Genomic DNA, 27,369 nt, shown 5'->3' with positions numbered 1-27,369 from the left:
CGAAGGTCCGATGGGCTGCGGGGGGGTGCCCCAGATGTGTCCGCCACCCTCACTCTGCTGATTGTACCCAAGCTGAGGACCGCAAAAGGCGCCAGAGAGGGGCTGCCCCTCGCACCCCGCCTCAGTGATAAAGGGCAGGCTACAGCCACGTCTGAGTCAGGGGCTAGAGGCCATATACTGACGGGGGGGCACTGTCTGTGCCGGCCGTTCGACTCGGCCAAAGGAGTAACTCTCTGGGGAAGACTGGGAGCTGCTGGGGTTCCGACCCCGCAGACACAGGAGCAGATGTGCAGCAGCCAGTCTCTGGTAGTGCCGAGATAGCGGTGGAGGGAGACTGAATGAGGGGGTCATCAACTCTCCCCTCGATTCCCTCAGGCGCTCCAGGACTGGTGCAAGGGCCAGAGCTCCTATGCAGGATATGGGCCGGCTTGGGTGCACGGCCGGGAACACGGCCATCCGAAGGCACTTCTCCTGCGTCAGCTGCGAGGTGGCCACCCACCACGGCTCGGATGCTCCAGTGATTCACAGCTGCAGCGGCGGATTTACTGGAAGGCCGGGGGTGGTCGATGGTTGCAGGCTTATCAGCGGGAAGTCTCGGCATCGATGTCACGATTGGCACCTCTGGGTCAGCCGCCCATCCGTTGCCTCAGATTCGCCTGCAAGGTGTGGGGCGGGGGGGGGAGGGGGGTTGTCACAGCAGCTTGAGCTGGCTAATCGTCACATTCTGGTGGCAGCTCACCCCCAGTAGGCGCTGTTTTAATCAGGATCTCAGGAGCTTGACAGAGCTCACAGTGGAGCAGCCATCTTGGTTGGATCTCTAGCACCCTCGCTCTTTGGTTACTATTAAGGTTGAGCAGCCCACGTTGAAAAGGCAAAACCTGAATCTGACTAGAAGACATTTCACAGAAAAGATAAAAGGGAGAGTAAAAGAGTCCTGCATCGGCACCCCAAAGGACACTTGTCACCACATACACATAGTGCACCCCAGGCTTAACTTGATGCCCATGTCAGAGAGGAAGGATCGGTACAGAGAGCAGGGGCAGCGATTTCAAACAATGAAATGGGCTCAACAGTGCTTTTTTAAAAAATGTTTTGGCTATTGGGTGGCCACTCTAGCTCCATGATAACAAAACCACTGGTATATGGGTACAAATAGGACGTGTGTGCAATGCAGGAAGGGCACAGCATGTTTGCATCATCAGCCTGGTCATCCCACCATTGACTGCCCACTGTCACGCTAATCCCCATGGATATTCCTACCCACTACTTGCCCATAACACACACCTCTGGGTCCTCGGAGTTTCGCCATCACATTAAACTATGGGCTTTCATACTGCTACCATTGTTATTTTTAAGCTGTCTTCTGAAAGGCAGGTGCCTAATTGCAGCTGTGAATCATCTACTGGAGTAATGAAAAGTTACTTTCAGCTACATGATTTATAAGCAAGTTCTTCTTAAAACTAGTTTAAACTTCCCAACTCTCCAATGTTTATGTTATTGCTTGCCTTAGACTGCGTTTCACTAATTTGAAAAGCAGCTGTACTAGTATTACCATATTTGGTATTACTCACGAATTATAACTGAAGGTGATATGAAACGTAGCTATAGGTTCATACTGTTCCATGAATTGGTGTTCCACTATTCAGAATAATATACTTGTAACACTGGGTTTTGCCGTTAGGGAGAATTCTCATTTCTGTGCCAATTCCCTTCAACCTTAGAGAGACACCCAGCTCTTTTGCTGGACTTTAGTGAGGGAGCCCTTTTTCTCACTCCCTCATGTGTTTTGATCTGATTTGGAATGTATATTTCCTTTGTTTTTGGAGTCCGACAAACTCCATGGGCATCAACTTTTTGTATGGCGACACACAGTGCCTTCAGTGCAGTGTCACAGAGAAATCATTTATATTTATCACAAGGTTCAAATACCTTTTCTTGGGTGAACTACAGTGCCCAAGAATACTAAAGTGAAATTGACTTCTCTCTTTGGAGGTCCAGCACACCCCATTTTATGTGGAGTGCTGGGTGGTTACCTAGTAGTCCATTATCCTACATTCTCACGTAACATGTTTTATGTTACCCTCACTACTTTACATGGCTGGTGGCAGTGGTTTAATTTTCCTACCATTGTGCTTTTCTACCGCAGCACCCATGGGTTGTCATTTTGCCAAATGACCCTGGTCGTCTTTTTTCACCATTTCTTGTTTGGGAGGTCTTTCTTGGGGTTTACTCTGCACGCCAAACCAGGTTAGAGCCCTTTGTTCATTTTGTCTTTGGCAGGCTTCAATGCTTTGGCAGGCGTCAACTGTGTGTAGTCCCAAAATCTTCGCCTTTTATGCAGGATCCCATTCATTCACAGTCAAGGAGTTATCAATCACCTGGGGTGCGGCTGTCCTGCAGGACAGCCAGCCGTCCAGTCAGAACTAGTTTCAGCGAGGCATACCTACAGACAAATGACAGTGCTCCTCCCTCACTTCCTGTCTTCTCAAACACACTGGAGCCTGGGCAGGCTTCAGGGCTGAAGCCACCAAAGGAAAAACTCACAAAGAACTCAAATCTATTCTAAAAGGATAGAGGAAAAGGCCAGAAGGAACTGATAAAATGAAAAATGGTGAAAAACGCGCCATTTTGAGAAAACAGTTATCCATGGGTGCTGTACTGCAGCTGAGAAATCAGCCTGCTAGTAACCTGCACAAAAGGTAGCAAAATGTAACCACTGCCACCAGCCATTTACGTTAGTCAGTAACACAAATGTACATGAGAAGTGGGATAAGGAGTTACTATGTAATCACCCCCCGCAACCCCCCCAGCACCACACAAGGTGCTGGACCCACAAAAGGAAAGGTAAGAAAAGTTATACTATTCTTGGGAATAGTAGTTCTCACAAGAAAATGTATTTAAAAGATTGAGAAGTCCAAGGGACTCCTCAGTGACACCGCATAGGGTGCTGTGTGTCACTTAGCAAAAAGCAGATGCCTATGGAGTTTACCAAACTCCATTTAACAGTAAGAATCAAAAATCCCTGTTGGGAAAAAAAGAATGAGTGAGTGGTAAAAAGTTCCACTCACTCAGGAGATTAAATTAAAAAAAGGCCCAGAGTCCAGCAAAAGTGCTGGGGGTCTCAGGTTAGAAGGAATCAGCAAAGAAACTGAAAATTCCAAGCCGAGTCCACCACTCCTTAGCACCGTACTATGTGCATGTAGTGCATGTTACTAGGTACAAATTGATGCAGTCACACTGTGTGAGACTACACAACACTTATCTGCTTGGTATTAGGTAACCCACATTGTGGTATAGGTCTGTACTTCACAAGTTGGTAGTGTGACTGAGCAGCCAGGCCTATCTCAAGAGGGGTAAATGTGAGCTGTAGAGCTGTAGCAATGAAATTCGTCAATACAAGTAACCATGTAACACTTAACTCAAGGTTTCAGTTATAAAGTTATTTATTTAACATCAAGTTTTAAATAAGCATTCTTTAAAAAGGCAATTTGTGCAACAATGAAAATATACTTTAAAAATACTTTTCAGAATCAGAAAAAGTTAGTGGATAATCTTTGGATATGCTTCTTACACAATTCCAGCACCCTGAGGCGACAATCATAAGGACAGTAATGGCATTTATATATCACAGTTATACTTTGCAGATTCTGAGTTTGCAGAAAGGAAAGATTTAAGGAAGGAAAAGGTTAAACAGGTACTCAGTATATATGTGAGGACACTTAAATCTTCCAATAAAGTCTAGACAAGCCTTTCCCAGCAATAACAGTCTAAAACAGGTCACCACCTACGAAGGACAGCAATATCAAAGTTAGAAGAGTCTGCATGGAGCCAGGACAGCCAAAGTCAATTTGAAACAGTCTATGGAGCCGAGACACTTCTTAGAATCAAAGTCTTGCACAAAGTTAGAGTTTAAATAAAATCACTTGGAGGGCAACGAGCTGTCAGCCTGTGAAAGGAGAGTTGGAATCAACTGTAAATGGTAAGCCAATGCAATTCCAAACTGAGAAAAGCACAGCTAAGAGACAATGAGTTAAGTACCCCAAGTCTAAACAGCACCTCTGGTATGAAGAGTGGTCCAGCTGGATTCTGTCCTGTTACATCAGTGCAGACCCCGTGTTCCTGAGCCTCAGTCGTGGGGACAAGAGGGAAGCCGTCTGGCGGGCTCCTGCGGCGGTAGTTGGGAGGTCGTCGGCAGATAGGGCCTCATTTCGGTTCAGCTGCACTTCGAGATTTCAACGCTTAGTAAACAGCATTGGCGCGGATCTCGGACTCCGGTTGGGCTTCCTTCACTCCTTGGATCCTGCACTCTGGTGAGGGCACTCGAGCTCTGGTTGCCCTGCTTCTGCAGGGTCCTTAGGAGACTCCTGGAGCTTCTAGCCGAATTTCAGAAGTTGCAAAAAGGCGTTTCAGCATAACAGCAGGGCTTCACCGGGCAATTCAAAAGGTCCTGGTGGACGCAGCAAGCTTTGTTCACAGTTTGTCTGGTATTTCTCCCAGTGGTCTACTCTGCCTCTAGTCACAAAACATGTGCCTTTTAAGCAGGTTTCTCCCATCCAAAGCATGTGACTTTTAAGCAGGTTTCTCCCATTCATGCACGGCCTAGGCTGTCAATCACACAGCAGGGTGGCTCCGACCAATCAGGACTGGTTGCATTCAGGCACTCCTAGAGACAAAGGACAGGGGAGTTTCGGGAACCTCCCTCACATACTACCTTTCCAGACACCTGCCAAAGGCAAAACTAACAAAGGGCTCAAACCTGGCTCAACGCACAGAGTAAAATCCAAGAAAGACCTCACAAACAGAAAATGGCGACGAGGGCCATTTTGACAAAATGGTCACCAATGGGTGCTGTACTGCAGTTGAGGGTTCAGCCTGCGGTAGAAAAGCACAATGGTAGGAAAATTAAACCACTGCCACCAGCAATTTTAAGTAGTGAGGGTAACATGATAAAGGTTACATGAGAATGAAGGATTAAGGGGCTACTAGGTAACCACTTAGCACTCCGCATAAAATGGTGTGTGCGGGACCAAAAAAGAGAAAGGTTAAGTAAAGTCAATGTCACTTTACTATTCTTGGTAATGGTAGTACACACAAGATAAAAGGTATTTAAATCTTAAAAGAAATCAAAAGGATTTATCTGTGACACTGCACTGAAGGTGCTGTGTGTCACCATACAAACAGTAGATGCCTCTGGAGATTGTCAGACTCCAAAAACAGCGAAAATACATCATCCAAATCCGGTCAAAACACATGAGGGAGTGAGAAAAAGATCCAACTCATTCCAGGGTTAAAATTAAAACGTCCAGCAAAAGATCTGGGATTCTGCAAGGTTGAAGGGAATTGGCACAGAAATGAGAATTCTCCCTAACACATGTTTAGGTACCTCTAGCATTATCCTTTAAATTCGGAGAACCCCAGGATGCATTAATGGAAACCAATCATTCTCCCCGGATTAAACTAGAACTATAGTACAAATCTGGGTGTATACCCCAATGGACTACTTGCAACTGAAGCGCAACTCTTAATTTTGTATGAAAAAGAAAAAACGCATAGGCTCCTTTATTGCAAAAAAATATACTTAATCGCAAAATATATTGTTCATTGCTAGAAATATTTCATAAATCTCGGAATTCATCTGATAGTTTATTAACTTCATTAATGCAAAAACATTCAAACATAGAATTCATCTGGATAAAAATCAGCTGTCTTTTCTGTACTTTACATATGTGAATGTAATGTTCAAATGATCCATAAAAGGATTATTGCACGTGGGGAGTACTTGGGACTATATTCTGCAAACCATCTCATGTGGTGTAACAAAGGGTAAAACAGACTAATGGTTTGCATCACAAATAAAGTTCCAACGTGATTTAGCCTAGTAATGTTCCAATAAAATGATTTTATCCTGATCAATTCTATGTGAATTAATATATGTCTGAATGTACTTTCAGATGAATTAAGTGATATTTATGAAATAAATGTGGAGATTAACAATAAATCTTTGGATCAAGTATATGCCGGTCAAGTGGCACAGCGAGTAGAGCGCTCACTTTGACACTCGTGCAGAGCCTGCTAACGCAGGTTCGAATCCCGGCAGGGCCAAACTCAGCCTTTCATCCTTCCGAGGTCGATAAATGAGCACCACACACCGTGGGTAATAATAAGCAGCGCTCAGATACCTGAGGGTTTGTAGCGCTATATAAATGCCAAATTATTATTATTATTATTATTATATTTTGTGCAATACAGGACCAGATACAAGTTTGTTTATTGTTCATCATAATTAAGCGGAAAGCTTAACTTGCAAGTAGGTCATTTGGATACACACTCAGATTTGTACTATAGATACCTCACCTCTAGCACCCCGATCCCAAATCTTCTTTTCTTTCAATTCTTGGGGGTTTACACTGGTCATGTCACATAGCCTTGCTGATTGCAGCTTCCCAACAACGAGAGACTGACCCAGAGAAAATTTCAGTTAGATGGGAGTATAAAAAGTAGCCTTGTTTAGCATTTCAATAGGCAAGGTGACCTTCCTCATTGCAAAGCTGCACAGCCTGGATTTGCAGCTTAGAAAGCCAACTGACTAGCAGTGGGAGCTTTCCTCATTATCAGAAGCCCTACTATGACATCTGCTTGCACTTCAACTGGTAGTTTTTCCAGCAGCATCAGCACAGCTGTTCCGACCAGTGGTAGCCTTGTTAAGGTGCTTGTTCACTTTCGGACGCGTGTGTAACAACCACACCATCACCGTGCCTTAAGTCCTGGCCACCAGGTTCTACCAGTTCAGTCCCTCTAAATATCCAGAACATCCCTTGACCAGATAAAAAAAAAAAAAAAAAAAACGGCCAATTGGGAAAGCCCACACTGAGCTGTACATAAATAGAATGAAGGTACTGTAAGGGAGACTGGTGAAAGGATAAACGGGAGATGCTTGGACTTCCTGATCCATTGGTCATTCTGACAGTGGAGATAGGCAGTGATTGCTCCCCCCAGTTTGTTTGCGATATTAGGCTGTACCAGATCAGGTTCTGCAAGCAGAGTTACCCCTTTAATTGATGAAGAAAACCCATGCAAACAGACAAAAGTCCTGAAGTCCAAATAAGCAGACACCTTGCAACCGTATCCACATAAAAAGTCGTCAAAGTGAGGGGTGAGTAACAACTGCAGGTGTGGTGTTCAGCTGGCTGCCATCTTCCTCCTCCACCGAAACACCATCTTTTAACTTGTGCTAGCCAACAGAGCAGATAGGACTAAGGTAAGTGGTCAGGAAACAGCCAAAATAAGCCACTGGATTATATATACAAAGATAGCTCCTATTTGGAGTTGGCACCTGTAGAATTAAGACACCACCAAAACATGCCACACTACCAAGGTGTGCATAAAGACGTAACCTACCGATTTCTTATCTCCTTGAGTAGCCGATTGGGATCCAAAGCCACCCGGTGACTGTGTGTACCCACCTCCTCCGCCCATTGAAGAGCTTCCATAGCTTCCATCAAAACCACCTGCAATTAGTTCAAAAACATTCTGGTTTATTCAGAACTATAGAGCTGAACCTGTTAAAATGCGATTTTATTTATTCATTTATTTTAACAGCAAAACGCACAAGAACATTACACATCAATTACAGTGCCTCATTATCTACTGAACAGTACGCTGGGCTGCAAGGCACTTGCCAATAAATTGACGATGGTACCAGTCACCGTTTGCCTACCCCAGACACAAAACCCATATTTATCCAAGGTTATAGAAGTTTGAGAGAAAGGAGGGAAGGGAGGGAAGCCATGACGACAAATCTCCTTAGAGGAGGTCCGTTTTTCTACTCCCTGCAGTTAATACTGCGCCCACTGGTAAAACTGCTCGCATACATGCGCAGGAGCCCATCTTGAGCTCACCATGCTGCTAAATACTTATGAATTCCCTATTGCACCTCTAAACTGCTGCTTCACAAGGTAATTGTTTTGATGGCAGACATTTAGGACAACAAACTTTCATTTCTGCAAGCTGCAGCAATAACCACCTTAATGGATCCACAGGCATCCAAGTTAACCCGAAATAGTACTCCCCAACCCAGCTACATTTCTCCAGGTTTCCTCATACTCGTATCTTCCATCTACTCCTTTTCCTCTGCAGACAGGTCTGGATACCCTCGGCAGGGGCACAATCCATCAACCATCAGATACGCCATGCGCTGTTCGCACTATGATGGTGAAGTGGCGCGGTATAAAAGCCTTGTAACAACTAGCTGCCGGAATGGGCTGGTGCTAGGTGGTGGGAGAAAAGAGGGGGGTGGGAGGAGCTAAATAAGGTTAGTCTTTGGATCCCTCACCTCGATTGAACATATCAGTTGCCCCTACTAACACTGGGGCTTATTAACCCTTTAAGACAAGGTTCCCTTAGTGCAGGTATATAGAACTAAGGAGCACAAGCAATCCAAAGCCGACCTATTTCTGTGTACCATAAACATAAGGCAAATTCTGTGGAAATGTCAGGTTGGATTGCATGTCCTTGAGTAGACTATAGATTTCAATGTATTTTAGTTGGAAGCTGGCCCTTTTTTCCACCGGAAATTATCTGAAACAGTGTCAGTTATCAAGCGTGCATGAAGACTGGGACTTTCCTCAGCTATCGATAAGTGCAGTAATGCTCTGGTCCCCCGCGCCCACTCCCCTAAATCAAGTCACCAGCAAGGGGTGCAGAAAGGTTATGGCGTTGGGAGGGTTAATACACCCCAAAGGGCAATTGGTGGAGTTTCATTTGCCATTGATTTATCCATTGCCCTGCTGGAAAAATAAATTTATGAGCCAAGTCTATGAAAACCGGTAACACCTAAGCACAATTGTTGTTTTTAATAAGACAACATGCAAACTTACTCTTAGCACGGGTTCTAGAGAGTACGTCTGAAGTATCAAAAGCGAAACCAAGCACTGAGTCTTAACTCTGTTTTGACACATCTGTGTGGACTGAAAGCCACACGTGTCCTAGGACAAGCCTAGAAATTTGCAATCCCCACTAGAAGAGTGAGGATGAACACTTGGCGTGCAAGTAAGAAATGGCGTACTTCCTACTTGCAAAGACTTGAGATGGGCAGGGACATTTGTACCCCAGTCCTATGGTATACACGACAACACTTTACAGCAGCTCTCCTGCCTAATGCGATTCAGCCATACCACCTTTTAAAAAATATCTGCATGAGGGTGGAGGACAAGAGCCATGTGGGACGTAGAGTGGCAAAACACGCTGTAGTTTTACACACACACACACGAAGAAGAAATATATAGCTGTTTTGCATCACAGACACACTCCTCAGAAAAGTGGGTGGAAGGAGAACCGGAGGGGAGCAGGCACAGAACAGTTAAGGTGAAATGTAGGCAAGTAATAAGCATCAAGCCAAGCCAGGATTCACCGGATCAACTAGGCAGACTACACATTTTGCTGAACAGCTGACAGAAGTCCATTTAGACTGGCATGCAATAGGTCTCAGCGAGTTAAAGCCCATTGGCGACACACCAAACAAGTACCGACAAAGCCAACACTTCCGGCGTTTGGAAAAGGAGCAGGAACGGTGCACTCACCCTGCTGCGCACGTGCATTCAAGATCAAGCAGGACACCGGGACAGCAAAGCACTGCGTCCAAGAGACCATGCTTTGCTCTTCTGCAGCTACAAGCGTAATTTTTTTTCCTGCTGCTGAGAATGCAAGCAGAATCGCACCACAAAGGGGAAACGTGATGTGGTATGCAGTGGAGAGGCACACAAAGTGCTACAGACACTAGAAGAGACATACAAGAGGCACCAGAAGTTATGCTTCAGAACCACTAGAAGCGAATCACCTGAATAACCATGGCGATAAAGTGCAAAGGCACTCAATTCTGAAGTACTTGGGCACCTGGCACAATATAATTGGGGAAACCAGTGGCAAGGAACCAAAGGTAAATTGCTGAGGCATGTTTTATTACTAAGTTGCGCCTCCTTATGCAAAAATCGATATTGCCAATAAATAAAAAATAACGTTTAAATTTTTTTTTTTTAAAAAAAGTATTTCTCGACAATTCTGTAGTATTCCAGGAAACTGGGAATATAAAGCTAGAGGCTCTGAGCCACCCTCTATGCAGTCCAAATTTGGTCCTTGCACAAATCAGAACAAAGTATGAGCCAATCCCTTTGAAGGAGAGTATTTCTTTTTTGGCAATTTTCCTTCCATAGGTCTATGGACCTCAAAACGTTTTGCAGGGAAGTGAAGCCTTCAGCTTCACTCCCCTGCCCCTGGCATTTTGCTAATTTGTTATGGAGAAACTGGACTATTAGTACTGGGAAACTAAGTTTCCCATTTTGTTTTACTTTTTGTAACTTTTTAACATTGAACACAACATCATCTTACAATGCAGTACAATAGTGATACTTTTGTATCACCTTAACTTTTTACACTTGTGATTTTTGGGTACTTTTATACGTGCCTAAAGAGAAAGTGGTGGAGGGAAATTTATTTCTAGTGTGCAAATTCGATTTTGCCATGTACCACTACTAAACGTGTCTAGTGCCCTAAAACGGCCAAGCCACGAGATTTGGCCATATCGTTGTTTGCCTTTCTTCCTGCCTTGCCACGCACTTGCCTGGGAAAGCTGCAACTTTCGTGGGCTAGTGAAGCGTGCGCTTGTGTGCATCAAGGAAGTGGGTGGGACTGTCAATTCACAATTGTGGTGCCAGTGAGTCCAGGTGTGGAGCATGAGTGAAACCAATAGTTGTCCCCGATTAGACAACTACTGGCTATTTAAATGGTGCAAATCCTTACCATTGGTCCTGCAGATCAGTGTTGGGGCCAAGACTTCCTTGTAGAAGAACAGCCCAATGAAGATCTGAAGAAGAGTGAAGAAGAGTGAAGAGTCCCAGCATCCCTTCCTGCGTCTGGCCTGGTGAAGCCCTGTTGGACTACCTGATCTGCGATGGCCCTGTACAGTGCTTAAACCACTGGGCTGGTGGGACCAAAAAGTCTCAACATTTGAGGATCAATCCTCAAGTATCCCTGGTCCACTCGGTGGACTGACCAGCTCTCCAGTGGGCTACATCACTAGAACTGTAGCCGCTCTGTGTTTGCCGCCAGAACCTTGGTGGTCGCCAGCTTATCGTATAAGTCGCCATCCTGCCACATTTCTACCTCCCAGTTTCAAGGGATGCTGCTCAGGAAGGATCTCTTCCAGTCATGGAAGGACACCCGCCATTGTCTGTGTGCCATGGACGACGCTAGAACTCACCTTAACCTATCCTGAAGAGGGCTGCATCGGTGCTTTCTGCACTTCTCCATCGGCAAGGGTTGCACTCTGCTCCTGGAACCGACCAGAAGAATCCTTGCAACTGCAGATCTTGGGCACCTCTCACTGGAACCAACAGTGGGAAATCCAACCTCCATTGACACTGAGGTGACCCATCCAGTCTTCTGGGAAAAATCAGATTCAGAGGTGCAAGTAAACCCAAAGCATTGGTCTCCCACTGACCTCCACAGGTTAACAGTCGCTTTGTATCCTTCCATTCCACTGCTTTTTGGTCATCACACCCGATCAGCAAAAACTGAAAGAAGAACACATTTGACATACCTAGTAACTTTGTTGCATCTCCCCTTTTGAACAATGACCAACACAAGTAACTTACCTGCATCAGATACATTCTGTGTGGAAGCATTGTGACTTTTGGGCACAAGGCCCCACAGGACAGGACTGCTGAAGCTAGGGAAAACTCGTGACTTGGTTCCATCTTACGGCATCACTTTACCTTTTTTATAGATTTAAGTCATTTAAAGGATTAAGAACCTATGGTGACTAAATGTTTGAGTGTTGTGTGAGGTCACCTGCTCGTTTAATTTTTTTTTTGTGTGCGTTTAAGGCCCAGAAAATTGTACTTGTATACATTCCTGTCTAAATTGAATTATGTGCCACACTGTGTGGACTGATTGTGGACCCATGACCACACTTGCACCCTCCCAAGAATACCCTTGACTGCTCTCCATTGGGTTTTGGCCAACATTGTCAAGTTCCCATGTTCACTATAACTAGGGTGGCCTCCTAAAATCTGCCCACCAGGTCAGATTCTAGCAATCCAGCTCAACAACGAGCCCGCCTCCCAATCTGGATCTGAACTCCCTACGGCTTCACACTAAGGCTCAGCCTAGGCATCTGCTGTAGAACCAGTAACTCAGTCGATCAGCATTCATGGCTATCCAACCCATTGTGAGACAGACAGGGGTTCTAGAAACAGCCCATCTAAAAATTAGCAGTATCTGCTACACTAGTTCTTTGCCCATGTATCTGTCAATCTGTGCACAAACTTACGACAGGTCAGCACACATGGCTAGAGTGGTTTCTTGTGATCAGAGGAATGCTTTGGAGCTAGATCATCTGCAAACCCACACTTGGGGCTAGACCGGCCCTTTATTAGACGGAATGGCGCTCAAGAAAGCCCATGTTCAGCCTAGCCAACGTTACTAGAATGGCTGCGACACAGATATGGTGGTTTGGAGTCTGAGCTCCCCTAGCAACTAGGGGTGTCATGCTATTAGTTTTCTGATGGTACAATGACCTTCTTGCCAAATGACGGTATATCATGGTTGTCGCGGTATAGCAGGTGGAGTTAACTAATCTTAACAAATATTTTCTAAAAGGTCATAAATTGACAGATTTATCATCACAAACAAAACCAGACACCCAGGGCCAGTATTGGGCATTTCAACATACTTTCCACTGAAATGGCTTGCTTCCACCAAACACAAACACACGTGTGGAGAGGGGGGGGGGGAGGGGGCTTTTGCAATTGGCAAAGCAAACTGAATAACTTTTCTTAAGTGGTCATTTAGGCATTTTGCTCCCCCACTGGCTACTGGTGAAAATGAACATGTTGCCATCTTGATAACCTGCATGCCACAGATCAATGGAGGATGATGGTAGTATATGCTTGTAGACACACACACGCACATGCACACGCACACAACACGTTACAGCCTTTAGTTTTGGTACGGCAGCAGGGAATACCAACAGATGAGTGAATTTCGCAGTACGACTTATTATATGTAAATTCAATGATATGTTTAGAGAACATTATCCATTATAAATATATAAACCCAAAAGCCGCCACCCCAAAGTAAACCCTTTTCCTTCTTGGCACTCTATCTATTCTTCCTATTGCTAACATATTGATTTTGTGTCAGGCACGTGTGGTTTATGGAATGGCATTAAAAACTGCTCCAACTGAAACTACTTGGCAGACGGCACATCCAACAGTGCAAGACCAAGACTACGCAGCACTTACTTACTGCAGCCTTTCCAAATCAGATTGAAAAATCACACTTAACAGTATGAACGGTATAAACAATGTGACGGTTATTATTGTTCAATTAAGTGGTTCACGGCATCTTTAACGGTATACCGTTATACCGTTACATCCCTATTAGCAACCAGCATATATGGCTTAACTGGCCTTTTATGAAATAGTGACGCTCAACCCTTGGCTCATATTAACCAGCTCCAAGATCAGTTAACATTTAAAGCCTTTTCCTCATCAAACCACAGAGGTTATTTCACTCCAGCACCATATCCCCTCATCTGGCCCCGGTGGATGCAGTCTAGGCTGAACTGTAGGCAGTTGCCCACTGTTCATTTGCCTTAATCACACCTGGCCAATCAGATGCCTCGGAACACTGGTGGAATATGTCAGTGACAACCTGTGCCCTCCCAGCCACATGTGCCCAATTTCTGGGGTGCTGCTGCCCCCAAACCCTCCCTTCTTCTGGACCCAGCCTCCAACCACAGTCCCACAATATCCCGCTGAGCCCAGGGGAGCGAATAGTCGTCCCCCAGTGTCTGGGGGCATACAGGGCCAGTATCTGCTCTCCTGCATGTGGACCCTTATGGCCCTGTGTGCCCACAAATGCAGGGGTGGCAGCTATAATAAAACGATTGTTGAAAAAAGGTAGAGCTAGATGGGTAGGAAACAGTGACGTAAGGCGGAGCGCGAAAGGGAGCAATAATGAAGTTGTTGTAACACAGAAGGGTGAGCATTGCCGAGTGCAGCATTTATTCCACACCTGCACTTATCTGACAGGAACTACCAGGCCCACGCACAAGAGGGTAGGGTAGCTAGATTTCTTAGGCTTTCTCCATGACCATTGGTCTGGATTCAGAGCTGCCAGAGGCATGGAAATTAACACCCGTGATGAGCTGCTCGCTAATCTTGACTAATTCTCCCTCTGTTCTTATCCTCCTTGATCTTTCTTCTGCCTTTGACACCGTCAACCTTGCCACCCTAATAAAATCAGCTCCATGACACCCTTGGCATCACAGGTTTGGCTCTGGACTGGTTGACCTTCCAGGTCCAACTGGGCCCTTTTCTTTTCCCTATCACAATCTCCACCTGTACCGTCCCTCAAGGTCCAATCCTCTCGCTGTGGCTTTTCAATATCTACCTTTCCCCATCTGATCTTCTCTTTCTCTCCTCACTTCAAACCGTTATGCAGATGACACGCAGCTCTCTTTCAAGCTTCCCTCTCCTTCCTCCTTGTCGTCCTCGCTCATCCCGGACTGTCTGATTGCCATTCAGTCATGGAGCGATGCCAAGGATCTCTGCCTTAATGCCAGTAAGACCAAGATCCTCTCAATTGGGACCCCAGCTACCACCTTCCTGCCCTCTATGTGCAACTTCCCCATACCCTCATGAGAGGCAAAAAAATAAAAAAAAAATACTCCCTCTCCTTCTTTCCTCAAATTGCAGAGCTTACCAAGAAGGCCCGCTATGAACTGCACTTCCTCAGAGGTATTCGCCCTTTCCTAACCTTCCCCCAGAAACTCAACGTCTCCAGAGCTCTGGTCCCTTTTAGGCTTGACTACTATAGCAGCCTCTGCCTTAATCTCCATTCATCCTCCCTTCGCCACCTTCAAAGAATTCAGAATAGGACTGCAAGACTTATTCTTGGCCTCAAGCCCAGGGATCGTATCTCTCCAGCCCCAATTTCTCTCCACTGGCTCCCGGTTGCTGCTAGTATCAAATTCATTTTTTTTTCTCTCCCTTTCTCTCGCTCTCTCTCCAAATACCTCCCTGCTACAGCCCTTTTGTCCACTAGCTCCAACTCCTTGCAAATCTTTTGCTTCTCCAAGCAAAGAGTGTGTGGGGGGCAGGGGGGAGCAGACATCTCTCCTCTGCAGGATCCTCCCTCTGGAATGGTCTTCCTGTCCCTCTCAGACTCTGGAGTCGGATCTCCTTAGTTTAGGAAACTCCTTAAGACCTTCCTTTTTTCCTACTCTTCTCTGGCTGGCTTCCTGGTTCCCTCTGAGTATTACATGGCCCCAGGCCCCTTTCCACCCAGTCTTCCTACGGCCCTTCACCTCCTGTTCTTTCCCCATGCTTACCTGTTCTTCATGGCACTTGCCCTTAGGCCTCCCCATAACACCTGCTCTAACACCTGCTCGTCCCCTTTCACCTTTCCCTCCCACTTTAGCACTTATCGCTCAGACCTGTCATTTGCCCCTCCCCCCCCCCCGCACTTCTTGTTTTGCACTTGCACAATCTGAAGGTCACTAGGCCCAGTAGAACAGTTATTGTATCTTTATTCCTTGTCCCCCCTCCCCCTATTTGTCTTGTGGCGCCTTGAAACACAACTTGTTGTCTAGGAGCCTTACAAACATCCAAAAAATAAAAATAAGTATACATGTATATACAACCTTGATTAGACATTCATTTATTTTGTTATACTTTGCTGTTTGGGTTGCTAACAAACCTCATTCACACTCCTCGCGAGTATAGGCTTCCCTCAGCCCACATTACCACAAAAGGCACTAGGTCTATTAATTATGCCCGTTTTACCCATTATGATTGTGTTGGCTCTTGGTTTGTACTCACAAATGGGACTTTTTCACATGTAATGACAGTAACCAATTAGATATAGCAAGTGGGGGCGTGGTTTGGCGGCCATGGCGTAAGACGCGCTTCAGACCATCTCCTGCCGATCCGGAATGATCCTTGGGTGCATTAGCACCGTAATCCTGAACATTTGTCACTAAAGACAGACCAGAGTCGGTGGGAACACTAGCTGCTTCGAATGATAATACAGGCGGCTACCGGAAATGGGAGTGCACGTGCGCGCCACAGAACAGACATAGGATACTCCCGAGGGGCCCGAGAGCGGTTGTGCACAAGGCAGTGGCATGCTCCCGAGACTGGAGGGCAGCATGGGCCAACAGCGGGCCCCCAATATACGGCTAACCCGCTGGTTGGCCGGCAAGATTGCAGGCCTTTTCGATCTATGGCACCGTGACTAGGGGCCAGTAAGCCTCGCCAGTAACTACGGGAATGCCAGACGGCAGAACGGCATTCAAGCTACCCAGATCCAAGGTGAAGCAGCCTACAATGGAAGATTTCACCAAGACCCCGCAACAGGCGGAGGGGGCGAGACCGAAAGACAAGATTCCACCAGCAGACATCACTCCTACACGCGTCGACCGGCAGATCCTGGAAGCAATCGCAGACCTGAAGGCAACGTGGGAAAGCAAGCTCGAGGTAGCCACTGGCGAGCTTAAGGCAGCGCTGGAGCTCAAAATCGGCACAGTGCAAGAGGAGGTCAACTTGCTCAGATTGGACATGCGGAAAATGGCAGAACGCACAGATGAGCTGGAGAAAGAAGTGACCATAAACACGACTGCCTCAGTGATCCATATCCTGAGGCAACAGGTGACCAACCTGGAGAATAAAGCAGAGGAGACCGAAGGGCGTGCTCGAAGGAACAATGTGCGCATAGTGGGCCTTCCAGAGGGGGAAGAAGGCCCTAACCCGATGGACTATGTTGAGAACATGTTGCTTCAGGATATAGGAGCTGAGATCTTCACGCAAGGCTTCGCGATGGAGCGTGCACATAGAGCGCTCACTAGGAAGCCCCCTCCGGACACCCCGATCCCTCCCTCCGAGGCCGATCATCGCCAAGATTCAGGACAGGGAGAAGATAATGGAATATTTCAGGAAGGGGGGCACCATACAAAGGGCTTCCGCGACTATCTCAGCATATCCCGACTACACACTTCAAGTACAAAGGCGGAGGCTGAACTATGGGACGGTGAAAAGGAAGATTGCGAGCGGCGGGGGTTGCGATACATGTTGATGTACCCAGCTAAACTGAAAGTATTCCACAAAGCCAAAGCTTTGTTTTTTGAGAGTCCGGAGGATGCGATGGAATGGTTGGATGGCCAGAATTGCCTGGAGGGTGCGGACGGCCGCAAGAAGGACGGCACAGACAAGTGAGGCCCGATCATGGGGCCGAGGTGCTGTACATATTGTGACTCTGGGAGTAGCGATGCGTTGATTCTCAGGGGCGAAGTATTTTATTTATTTATATAGCGCTCAAGCAGGGGCATTGAGGCGCTGTTACTTGCAATAACTTAGTTACATGGTACAGGCATGATAGCGATTGTTAACACATTATGAATACTACAAGCTATCATACTGTTACAGATATTGCATTGGGACGTATATTACAACATATATGATAAGTATTCGTGCTGGTGTGTCGGGCCTTATCTGAAGAAGGTAGTTTTCAGAGTTTTGCGGAAGGTGGTGAGGGAGGCCTCACCTCGGATAGTGGGAGGTAGGGCATTCCAGTGAGTGGGCGCAAGATAGGGGAAGCTGGATCCGCCCACTTTTACTCTTTTTACTAGTGGCACCGAGAGCATGTTGGTGTACGGTGATCTGGTTGGCCTGGTAGTGGAGACGGGGTGGATCCTTTGAGAGAGGTATGCTGGAGCAGTGAGGTGAATGCACTTGTGGGTCAGTGTCAGGGCTTTGAATACGATCCTTTCCTTTACTGGGAGCCAGTGGGCTAGTTTTCTGTCTTCCGAGATGTGTTCTCTTTTGCAATGCCTTGGGCTGCCCGGAGAGCATTGTTCTGTATTACTTGTAGTCTCTAAGTTTTTGTTGGAGGTTCCTAGAAAGAGTATGTTGCAGTAGCCTAGACTAGAGCCGGTGATGGCTCTGGCTATGTTGGTGCAGTTCTCTTTGGAGAGAAGGGGTCGGACTGCATTGATAAGTTTGGCATGATATGCAGCTGCGGAGGCTATTGTGTTGACTTGTCTATCCATGGATAGGCTGGAGTCCAGGTAGACTCCCAGAGTTTTGACAGAATCGGAGACCGGAATTTTAATGGAGTCAATGGTGAAGTGGCTGAATTGGACATCTAGATTTTTTAGTGTGTCGGGGGAACCTACCAGGAGGAGTTCCGTCTTGTCAGAGATGAGGCATAGTCCGTTGTCTGCCATCCAGGCTTAGATGGTGTTGTAGAGGTTGTTGAGGGTCAGGGAGTCAGTGTCGTAGTTACCTGTGAGAGTGAGGAGGATCCGAGTGTCGTCGGCGTAGTTGGTGTAGGAGATGCCCATAGCGTCGAGGAAGAGGGGTCGTGTGAAGATGTTGTATAGGGTGGAAGAGAGACAGGAGCCTTGAGGAACACCACAAAGTATAATGGTTGGTGATGTGGCGGCTAGGTCAGAGAATACTTGCATGGTTCTGTCTTGTGAGAAGGAGGTGATCCAGGCTGTGGCCTCTGGGGAGAATTTGGCAGTGGAGGAAAGGTGGTGGTATAAGACGCCATGATCCACGAGGTCGAAGGCCGCGGATAGGTCAAGGAGTAGGAGAAGTGCTGGTTTACCCAAGTCTCTAGCATTGTCCATCTGGTTTTTCAGGTCAAGTAGGGCGGTTTCGGAACCGTGTCTGGGGCGGATGCCAGATTGGCGGAGTCCAAGAAGTTTGTTCGCTTCAATGAAGTGCTGGACCTGCAGGTAGGCTGCTTTGTCCAATATTTTGAGGAGGAATGGGACAGTGGTGATGGGTCTGTAGTTGTTGGGGGAGGTGGGATCGAGAGTTGGCTTTTTCAAAAGAGGGCGGACCCAAGCTTCCTTGAGGGAGGCGGGGACTTTCCCTGTAGTAAAGGAGGCTTTCACAAAGGCTGTTAGGAAGGGAGCTAGCGCTTCCGTGCAGTCTTTGATAATGAAGGCTGGGCATGCATCACCTCTGCAGTTAGAGGGTTTGATGTTCCTCATAATGTTGGTGAGGTCTTTTTCCTGAATGGGTTTGAAGGAGAAGGGTAGGGGGGGATCTGGGGCAGGTGGTGGGATAGGGATATGCTTATTGGGTAAGGCTTGTTTAGTGGCTAGTATTTTGTTTTTGCGGAGGCTTAATTTGGTTAGCATGGCCGTTTGTATTTCATCACACCAGTCTTTGTCTTTGGTGAAATTCTGGGGGGCGGGAGTGGGTGTCTCGAGCTCCCTGAAAACGGCGAAGATTTCTTTTGTGCTAGACTGGGCTTCCGAGATTCTGGATTCAAAGGATTTGGCTTTTGCTTGGGTGATTGCCTTTTTGTATTTGGTGGATAGGGCTTTAAAGATCATCTTGTCTTTTTCAGAGTGGGACGTTTGCCACTGTGTGAGTATGGCTTTTTTCTCGTTGCGGACGTCAGGGGTGAACCAAGAGTTGGAGGGGGTAGTGGGTTTGGATTTGCGAGGTTTGAGAGGGGCAATGGAGTTGATAGCTGCTTTGATGGCAACATCATAGGTTGTTGCGAGTGTTTCTGGGTCTGATGAAAAAGGTGGTCTGAAGCCTGGGCCTTGGAGGAAGGGCAGTAGCCTTTCCTTAGTGAGCTGGTGGGAGCGGTTGAGGTGAACGGGCAGCAGGGGAGCTAGTGGTGAGGATGCTAAAGGTGATGATGTGGTGGTCAGACCATGGTGTGGGATTGTTTCCTGTGATGAGTGGGCAGTTGTGCTGTGCTATCCAGTCGAGTGTTCTGCCCTGGGTGTGAGTTGGGCTAAGGATGGTGTTCTTGTAGCCTAGAGCATTGAGGGCAGAGTCAAGGGATTTGGCTGCTACGTCCTTACTATCCCAGAGCCCTAGGTTGACATCCCCAAGGAGAATGGCTTTAGACTGTTTTTTGAGGTTGTCAGAGAGGAGGTGGATGAGAGAGGCTTGAAAGTCTCCTGTTGGGCCTGGAGGGCGGTAGACAGTGTGCACAGTAATGGTGCAGTGGGGAGAGAGGATTATTTTGACTTGGAGGTAGTCGCTGTTGTTGTTGGTCAGGGATTTCTCTACCTTTCTGATAGAGAGGCAGTCTCTGGCAATAATTGCTACACCCCCACCTTTGGAGAGGCCATCTTGTCTAGTAATGGAATAGCCAGGGGGTAGGGCGAGGGAGAGCGCCGGGCCGGAGGCCTCATGTAGCCATGTTTCTGAGATCATGAGTAGATCTAGGTCATGGGAGGTTAGGAGGTTGTGGATGTCTAGAGCGCGGGCATTGATGGACCTAGCGTTGATCATGGCGCATTTTAGGTGGGGTTCAGTAGTGGCTGGGGGGGGGTTCATGAGAGAGGGTGATGTGGAGGGGGGGTTGCGCTCTGGGTGTTAGGGGAGATAAACACAGATTTTACACTGGGGGGGCTCATTTTCAGAGGTGGTGGACACATGTGGCATAGCATTTGGCACAGTAGCGTTCAAAATGGTGGTAGAAGAATTGCATACCACAGATTTTACACTGGGGGCTCATTTTCAGAGGTGGTGGACACATGTGGCATAGCATTTGGCACAGTAGCGTTCAAAATGGTGGTAGAAGAATTGCATACCACAGATTTTACACTGGGGGCTCATTTTCAGAGGTGGTGGACAAATGTGGCATAGCATTTGGCACAATAGCATTCAAAATGGTGGTAGAAGAATTGCATACCACAGATTTTACACTGGGGGGCTCATTTTCAGAGGTGGTGGACACATGTGGCATAGCATTTGGCACAGTAGCATTCAAAATGGTGGTAAAGAATTGCATACCACAGATTTTACACTGGGGGGCTCATTTTCAGTGGTGCTGGACACACTTGTAATCACATTCGTTATGGGGGCAGTACAGTAATACGAAGAGTTAAGTACTTTATTGGTCGCTGTGTTGGTAGTACTTGTAGTGGACGCAGTCTTTGAAGTTTTGCGGGGGAGCCTGGCCTTATCAGCGAGTAGAGAGGGTTGTACAGTGCGTGAGCATAGCCGTGTATTACGGGTGCTCGTGGGGGATGGGCTGTGAGTTGATGGCGGCTTGCAATGTACGGGCGCGCAACCTGAAGCCCGTTGAGGTGGAGCATGAGATAGAGAGAAGCTTGCAGGGGTGGTGCTGCTTACCTTCTAGGCACAACATTGGATTTGGGCAAACGGCAGACGAGCATCGAAGAGCTGCAAAGAGCACAGGAGGCCTTTTCTCCTGGCCTTCTCTCGTCGGCTTCGCCTCTCGGCCCTCTCCCCCTCCATTTAAAGCAGGAGGGGAGGGGCAGGCAAGCCGACTTGACGAATGGGCAGCAGACTTCGTGGAGGTTTTGGATGCTTCCATGGAAACTGCTCTGGCATCCATTTTAGCAGGTTTCAGGACGGCACACGCCTGAACGTGGTTGGGGGGGCGGGCTAGTTGGAGAGCCCAAGTTGGGGGAGGGTGGGGAACAAGACCAATTTCATGCCAGCTGGGACTGGAACGGTGACCTGGGGAGGGATGGGGGTTTCACTTTTTTTCCACACGGCTATGGATAGTCTCCGGATTATAACCTGGAATGTAAGAGGTCTCAACAGCTACCTGAAAGGAATGATGTATCTGAGAAGGCTGAAAGTCGATATAGCATTACTACAGGAGACCCATCTCACCAGGGATAAATTAGAGGTGGTCAAGAGAAAGAGGAGGAGAACCACCACGGGAGCTACATACTCGGCACATGCAAGGGGGGTGGTCACGTGGGTAGCACCTCATGTGCCATTCCAGCTGCTTCAATCCACGCCAGACCCGGATGGGAGAATGCTAGTGGTGCGGGGGATGTTGGAGAATAGGGAGGTCAACATCGTGAACACATATGCTCCCAATCAGGACACAGCGGCCTATTATAGGGCCCTATATGACAAAAATCAGCCCCTTAATGGGCAGCGCTACCATCTGGGGAGGCGACTTCAGCTGTACAATAGATCCCAAGATGGACAGGTCTGATAAAAAAACTTCAGAGACCCACCCCTGCGGCAAAGGCACCGACGGCCTTACTGCAGGATTTTGATTTAGATGACATTTGGAGGCTGCTGCACCCAGGGGACAGGCAGTACTCTCACTACTCGGCCCCCCATAACTTATACACTAGACTGGACTACATGTTTTGTGTCCTCGGGAATAGCCGGGGACATGACAGGTTTGGAATACAAGGCCAGAGTGCTTTCGGACCACTCCCCCTTGGTGGTGAAGTTGAGGCATCGGCCCCCCAGGGCGAGAATCCCGATGTGGAAAGTCAGAGCTGAGGCATTGCAGGATTCGGGATTTAGAGAGGACCCAAGGGAGCCATAACTGAATATTTTGATATTAGCACTGGCAGTGTGCAGTCGGAGGGCACCCTATGGGAGGCGTTCAAAGTGGTGGTGCAGGGCGTGGCCATAGCCAAGTCTAGAGCGCTCCAAGGGGGAATAGAGCGGGAGCTACAGGAAACAGGGAGGGAGCTTGAAGAGATAATACAGATGGGGGGGGTGCCTCACAAGTAAATGCGGCCAGGGTGGCCCTACTCCAGCAGGCTAGCAGCAGGCATTGGGACAGGTTCTGCAAGTTAAATTTTAAAAAGTATATTGAGAGGCAACATGCTGGAGGAGATAAACCGGGCAGGTTGCTAGCGTGGCTATACAAGAACGAAACGCCACGCTCAGTGATCAGGGAGATAAGGGACGAAGATGGCCAGACCTGGGATACCCAAGAAGGAGTCAATGAGTGATTTCTCAGATACTACAGGTGCTTGTATGAGGACACGGGGGAGGAGACTCAGGAAACCCTGAAGGATATAGGATTGCCCAAGCTTGGTGACCAGGAGCAGGAGGACCTAGACGCCCCACTCACTCTTGAAGAACTAGAGATGGTGGTACAACACCTACCCACGTGCAAGGCCCCAAGGTCAGATGGGCTCCCGAGTGAATTTTATAAAACATACAAGCAGGAGGTTCTCCCCCCGCTGCTCGCCATGTTAAACGAGGTGTATGAACAAGGGAAGTTGCCGATGTCCCTTAGGGAGGCGGTAATGATCCCACTCTTGAAACCAGGCAAACCAAGCTCGGACTACGGATCTTACTGACCCTCGTCTATGCTTAACCAAGATAGTAAGATCCTTACTGTCGTGTTAGCAAACAGGCTTAAACGCGTCATAGGGAAACTGGTCCATACCGATCAAACAGGGTACGTACCAGGAAGGAATATAACGGACAACCATAGGAGACTCCACCACATAAATCGAGCAGACGGAAAGAGACCTGGGTGAAATGGCGATAGTCTCGTTGGACGCAATTAAGGCGTTTGATTCGGTGAGGTGGCCGTGCCTGCTGCCGGTGCTGAGGGAGTATGGCATGGGTCCAGGGTACCCGCGAGGGGTTCAAATGATTTATAGCTCCCCAATCGCCAGGGTTAAAACTGGCGCCATGATCTCGGACAAATGGCAGCTTAGCAGGGGCACGAGACAGGGTTGTTCCTGGTCGCCCATGTTGTACATCCTTCCTCTGGAACCGCTGGCAATCTGCCTTAGACAACAGCATGGGGAGTTTGGCATCCCCACAAAGGGAGAGACGCGCCTTACTTCGCTGTATGCGGATGACATGCTGTTATATCTGCGCTTCCCAGAGGAAAACTTGCAATTTGTCCTGGAGGTGATGGAACATTATGCCACCCTCTCGGGCATAGTGGTGAACCCCAGGAAATCGAGCTTGTTCCCCTTGGGAAGATATAGAAGGGTCCCAGTTGAAAACTTGCCGGTCCTGCCGATACCCTGGCAGACCAGCACCTTTTGGTATTTAGGCATCGATATATACCACTCGGTTGAGGACGAACACAAACAACACGGAGCGGGCAGTAGCAGGCATTAAGAACAGTATGGGGTTCTGGTCTAGGCTCCCCCTAGCCACGATGGGTAGGGCGGCGCTGCTTAAAATGGTGGTCTTGCTGAGACTGCTGCGCTTCTTTGTGAATATTCCATGTAAGCTCCGCAGACGGTTTTTCGGGAAACTCCCCAGTTTATATAGGGGCTTCACCTGGCATAATACCAGAAACAGTGTGGCTTTATGGAAGTTACAAAACCCGAGCGACAAAAGGGGCATAAACTTATCGAACTTCGAGCTATATTATCTGGCAGGACAGCTTCAGTATGTGACCAGGTGGCTGTCCGAGGAAGAGTCAGCAGAGACCAGGCTTTTGTATAAGGACTCTGCCCCTTATTATTTCAGGGAGGTGGTGTGGTTGCCCAAAGCAAAGGTGCAGGGAAGGGCAAAGCTCCTAACACTGGGCTGGGAAATCTGGAACAAAACGTTGCAGCTGGTGGGAATCCCAACCCCATGCTCCCTGCAGGTGCCGTTGGTAGCGGTATGCGGAGAGGACCCGCAATGACAATAGCGGTCCGTAAATACTGGGAATCGACGGGACTTGTGACCCATGGGGATGTATGGCAAGAGGGCGAGGCACTAGATTTCAGTAGTCTGATGGAAGACAACGGGGTGCATGTAGGCCAACACATTACCCATACCAGAGTTATTAAACTGGTGTTGAACAGATGGTCTGCGGAAGAGCTATCCGAGCAACCAGATATGGCCATCGAAACAATGTACGATATCTCGGAGGGTGGGCAAGAAGTGTCCCGCATATACGAATTACTGATGTTCAGGGTGCGTAAGGAGGTGCTGCAATTGAGACGGGGATTGGGAGGAGGAGGTGGGAGAACCCCTACTAGATGGACAATGGGATAGGGTTCAGAGGTACCACAAGAAGGTGTCTCAACGCAAGGCTTCAGCAGATACAGCTCTATGTCACCCATAGGGCATATATGACCCCCAGTAGGATTGCCCAGTTTGGGAACCCAGCGGCGCAAAAGTCCCCACGGTGTGGAGAGGCGGAAGCGGGCTAATACATATGTTCTGGGCTTGCCCGGAGGTGGGCAGATTCTGGACAGAAATCAAGTTGCACCTGGCGGAGAAAGGGATCACATTGGAGGTGGAATCAGTACGGGCATGTTTGCTGGGGGTGTTCGCCAGACCGCGTAACCTGAAGCATGTTAGTAAATTGAAGGACCTAGCCTACGTTCTGGCCAAACAAAGAATCGCAATGTGTTGGAAGGCCGCCCAGCGCCCCAGGATAGAGGCGTGGTGGGCGGACCTCCTAGTCTGGTACGAAGCAATCAGTAGGGGTGGGGAGGAAGAAGTGGGACCCTTGATCGAATGGAGGCAACTGGTGTCCACATTAGCAGGCACCCCCAAGGTGGGTCCCGACGGGGTCTCTGCGCAGAAGATGTGAGAGCATAATGAGAGACTCTGGCGGGCGGCATGGCAATAGGGGCTTGAGGTAAAGGGGAGGGGAGAACCGTAATGTTTGATGTATGACTATATCGCAACATATGTAAATGTCCTCTAGGTTGTAATGTTTGGTGTGTTGGTTATGAAAATAAAAAATATTTTTTAATTTTTTTTTTATAAAAAGATATAGCAAGTTGCGTCTCTTAGATTACTCATGACAACTAACATTTTACTAATACCCAGATTACGTTTGGTAATCTTCATTACCCAGCGTCCCTCTTCCTTGTCCCAGTCATTCATTGAGATGCACCCAAGCGTATTGCCCGCGGTGCAACAAACTCTAGAGACTAAGGAATGGATGCAGACCTGTTTATTTATTAACATCTTAGTGAGTTAAATGCTGACCGAGGATAGCACTCCTGTTCCAAATGTTCTCAGACTCCAGGAAAAACATCCAATAGTGTGATCAAAATGCATGAGGAATGCCCAAGTCGCTGTCCTGCAGATATCTGGAAGAGGTACCCTCTGTAACTCCACCCATGACAACACCCTGGTCATTCTTCACCTCCCCTGAATAGGAGTCAGAAGTTGAACTCCCGCCTCCGAGTACAACAGATTTGTAAAAGGTCCTTTATCCATCGACTAAGGAAACTCAAAGCAGACTTCCTTCCTTCCTCGTGCTGATGCCCCAAATGTTAGTCTAACAGATTTCCTGACTGCTTCAGTGAGTGTGAGTGCAGCTGCCCATAAAAGAGAAACAGGAGAGTAGGACGACCGCCTGAAAACAATGAAAGGTTGCAAATACTTTTTGCAAATACTTTGGGCCTAAACCTGGGTCAGGCCTGTGCTCAATCGCTTCTGGCTTAATATTCGAATATTTCTCTCTGCAAAGTAGTATGCCCAACTCACCTAAGTTACTGCACCAAGAAAAGGCTTTTGAGAGAGAAACTGAAGGTAGTCGATACCGTGGGTTTCAAGGCTGTTGCCTGCAGCGCCCACGTCCCCTAAAACCCCAAATGCTCACCAGAAACCTTTTGCCCGATTCGCAGACTTCTGCCTCCCACCCTCAACCATGAGCCCTTGGATGCCAGGACAGAAGCCCATTTATTCCTCAGTGTGGATACTGAAAGACTGATATAGCCATCTTGGATGAACTGCAGAACGTGCAGTGGAGGCCTGTAGGGTATCAACAGAATTCTGGGAGCACCACTTCACATATACAAAGAGTTCTTGAAATATGTCTCGAGGGTGGAAGGATATCTAGCAACTGGGGGAGCGTGAGGGGTGGGGGTAATTTAGACTGAAGTGCTTAAGTGACATCTTGGATCCTTCTGTACACCCCCTTTTGTTTTCAAAAGAGGGACCAGACTTGAGAAAGGGGGAGGGGCGAGGAGAAATACTGGGTCTGCCGCTAACTGGCACAGGGGCAGAAACCATGCCTGCCTTGGCAAATAAAAGCCATAATTAAAACTGTGGGGTGCCGCCCCTCCATCACCAGTGCCAATACTCCATAAAGGCATCACCAGTGCCAATAATCCATCACGGGCGAGGTCTGATAGAAACTCCTTTTGTTTAAACCATATCACAAAATATGTTTTTTTTTTATAAAAGCGTCTCTGAATAGCATCCAATAGTTCCAAGCATTCCTCTCACATATCCCCTGATATGACCAACGCCTGTATCATGGTTTGAAATTGAGATTTAATGAGCAGGGGCTAAAACCAGCTCCTGGGTTTGGGCGTCGCCCAGTCGGCAGGAGCTACCACAGTGGAACAAGAAGCTACAAGAGATGCTCTTTTAACTTTTGTCAGTTTTCAATGAACCATTGTGTTTAAAATGTGTTCCAATTCTTTTTTATGAACATTCTCAAATACTAAAAGTTAATGTCACATGTACATGTTTGGAAGGCACCATTTGGTCCTAGGGGTATAAAGTAGCTCCTGGTAGCTGGTTTTAAGCTGACCAGGCTCTACTATTCTAAAAGAAGGAGCTAAATAGCTCCCCTCAATTTTGCACTCTGCCTTTCATGAGTACTGTCTCT

At 47.7% G+C, this 27,369-nt stretch overlaps 1 protein-coding gene across 1 annotated transcript in view; it reads right to left on the bottom strand.

Annotated features, from left to right (window-relative positions):
• Positions 1-27,369, bottom strand: part of RPA2 (replication protein A2) — a 222,155-nt gene that overhangs the window by 192,254 nt on the left and 2,532 nt on the right. Inside the window, exon 2 of the mRNA XM_069623062.1 lies at positions 7,399-7,508. Within this exon, the coding sequence (XP_069479163.1) occupies positions 7,399-7,508 (110 nt within the window). The remainder of the gene's footprint in view (positions 1-7,398; positions 7,509-27,369) is intronic.

The sequence above is a fragment of the Ambystoma mexicanum genome, chromosome 11 (assembly GCF_040938575.1).
Source record: "Ambystoma mexicanum isolate Mex_15411 chromosome 11, UKY_AmexF1_1, whole genome shotgun sequence".
NCBI classification, from domain to species: Eukaryota; Metazoa; Chordata; class Amphibia; order Caudata; family Ambystomatidae; genus Ambystoma; species Ambystoma mexicanum.
The sequence above is the reverse complement of the archived record's forward strand: the minus strand, read 5'-3'. Positions and strand labels throughout refer to the sequence as shown.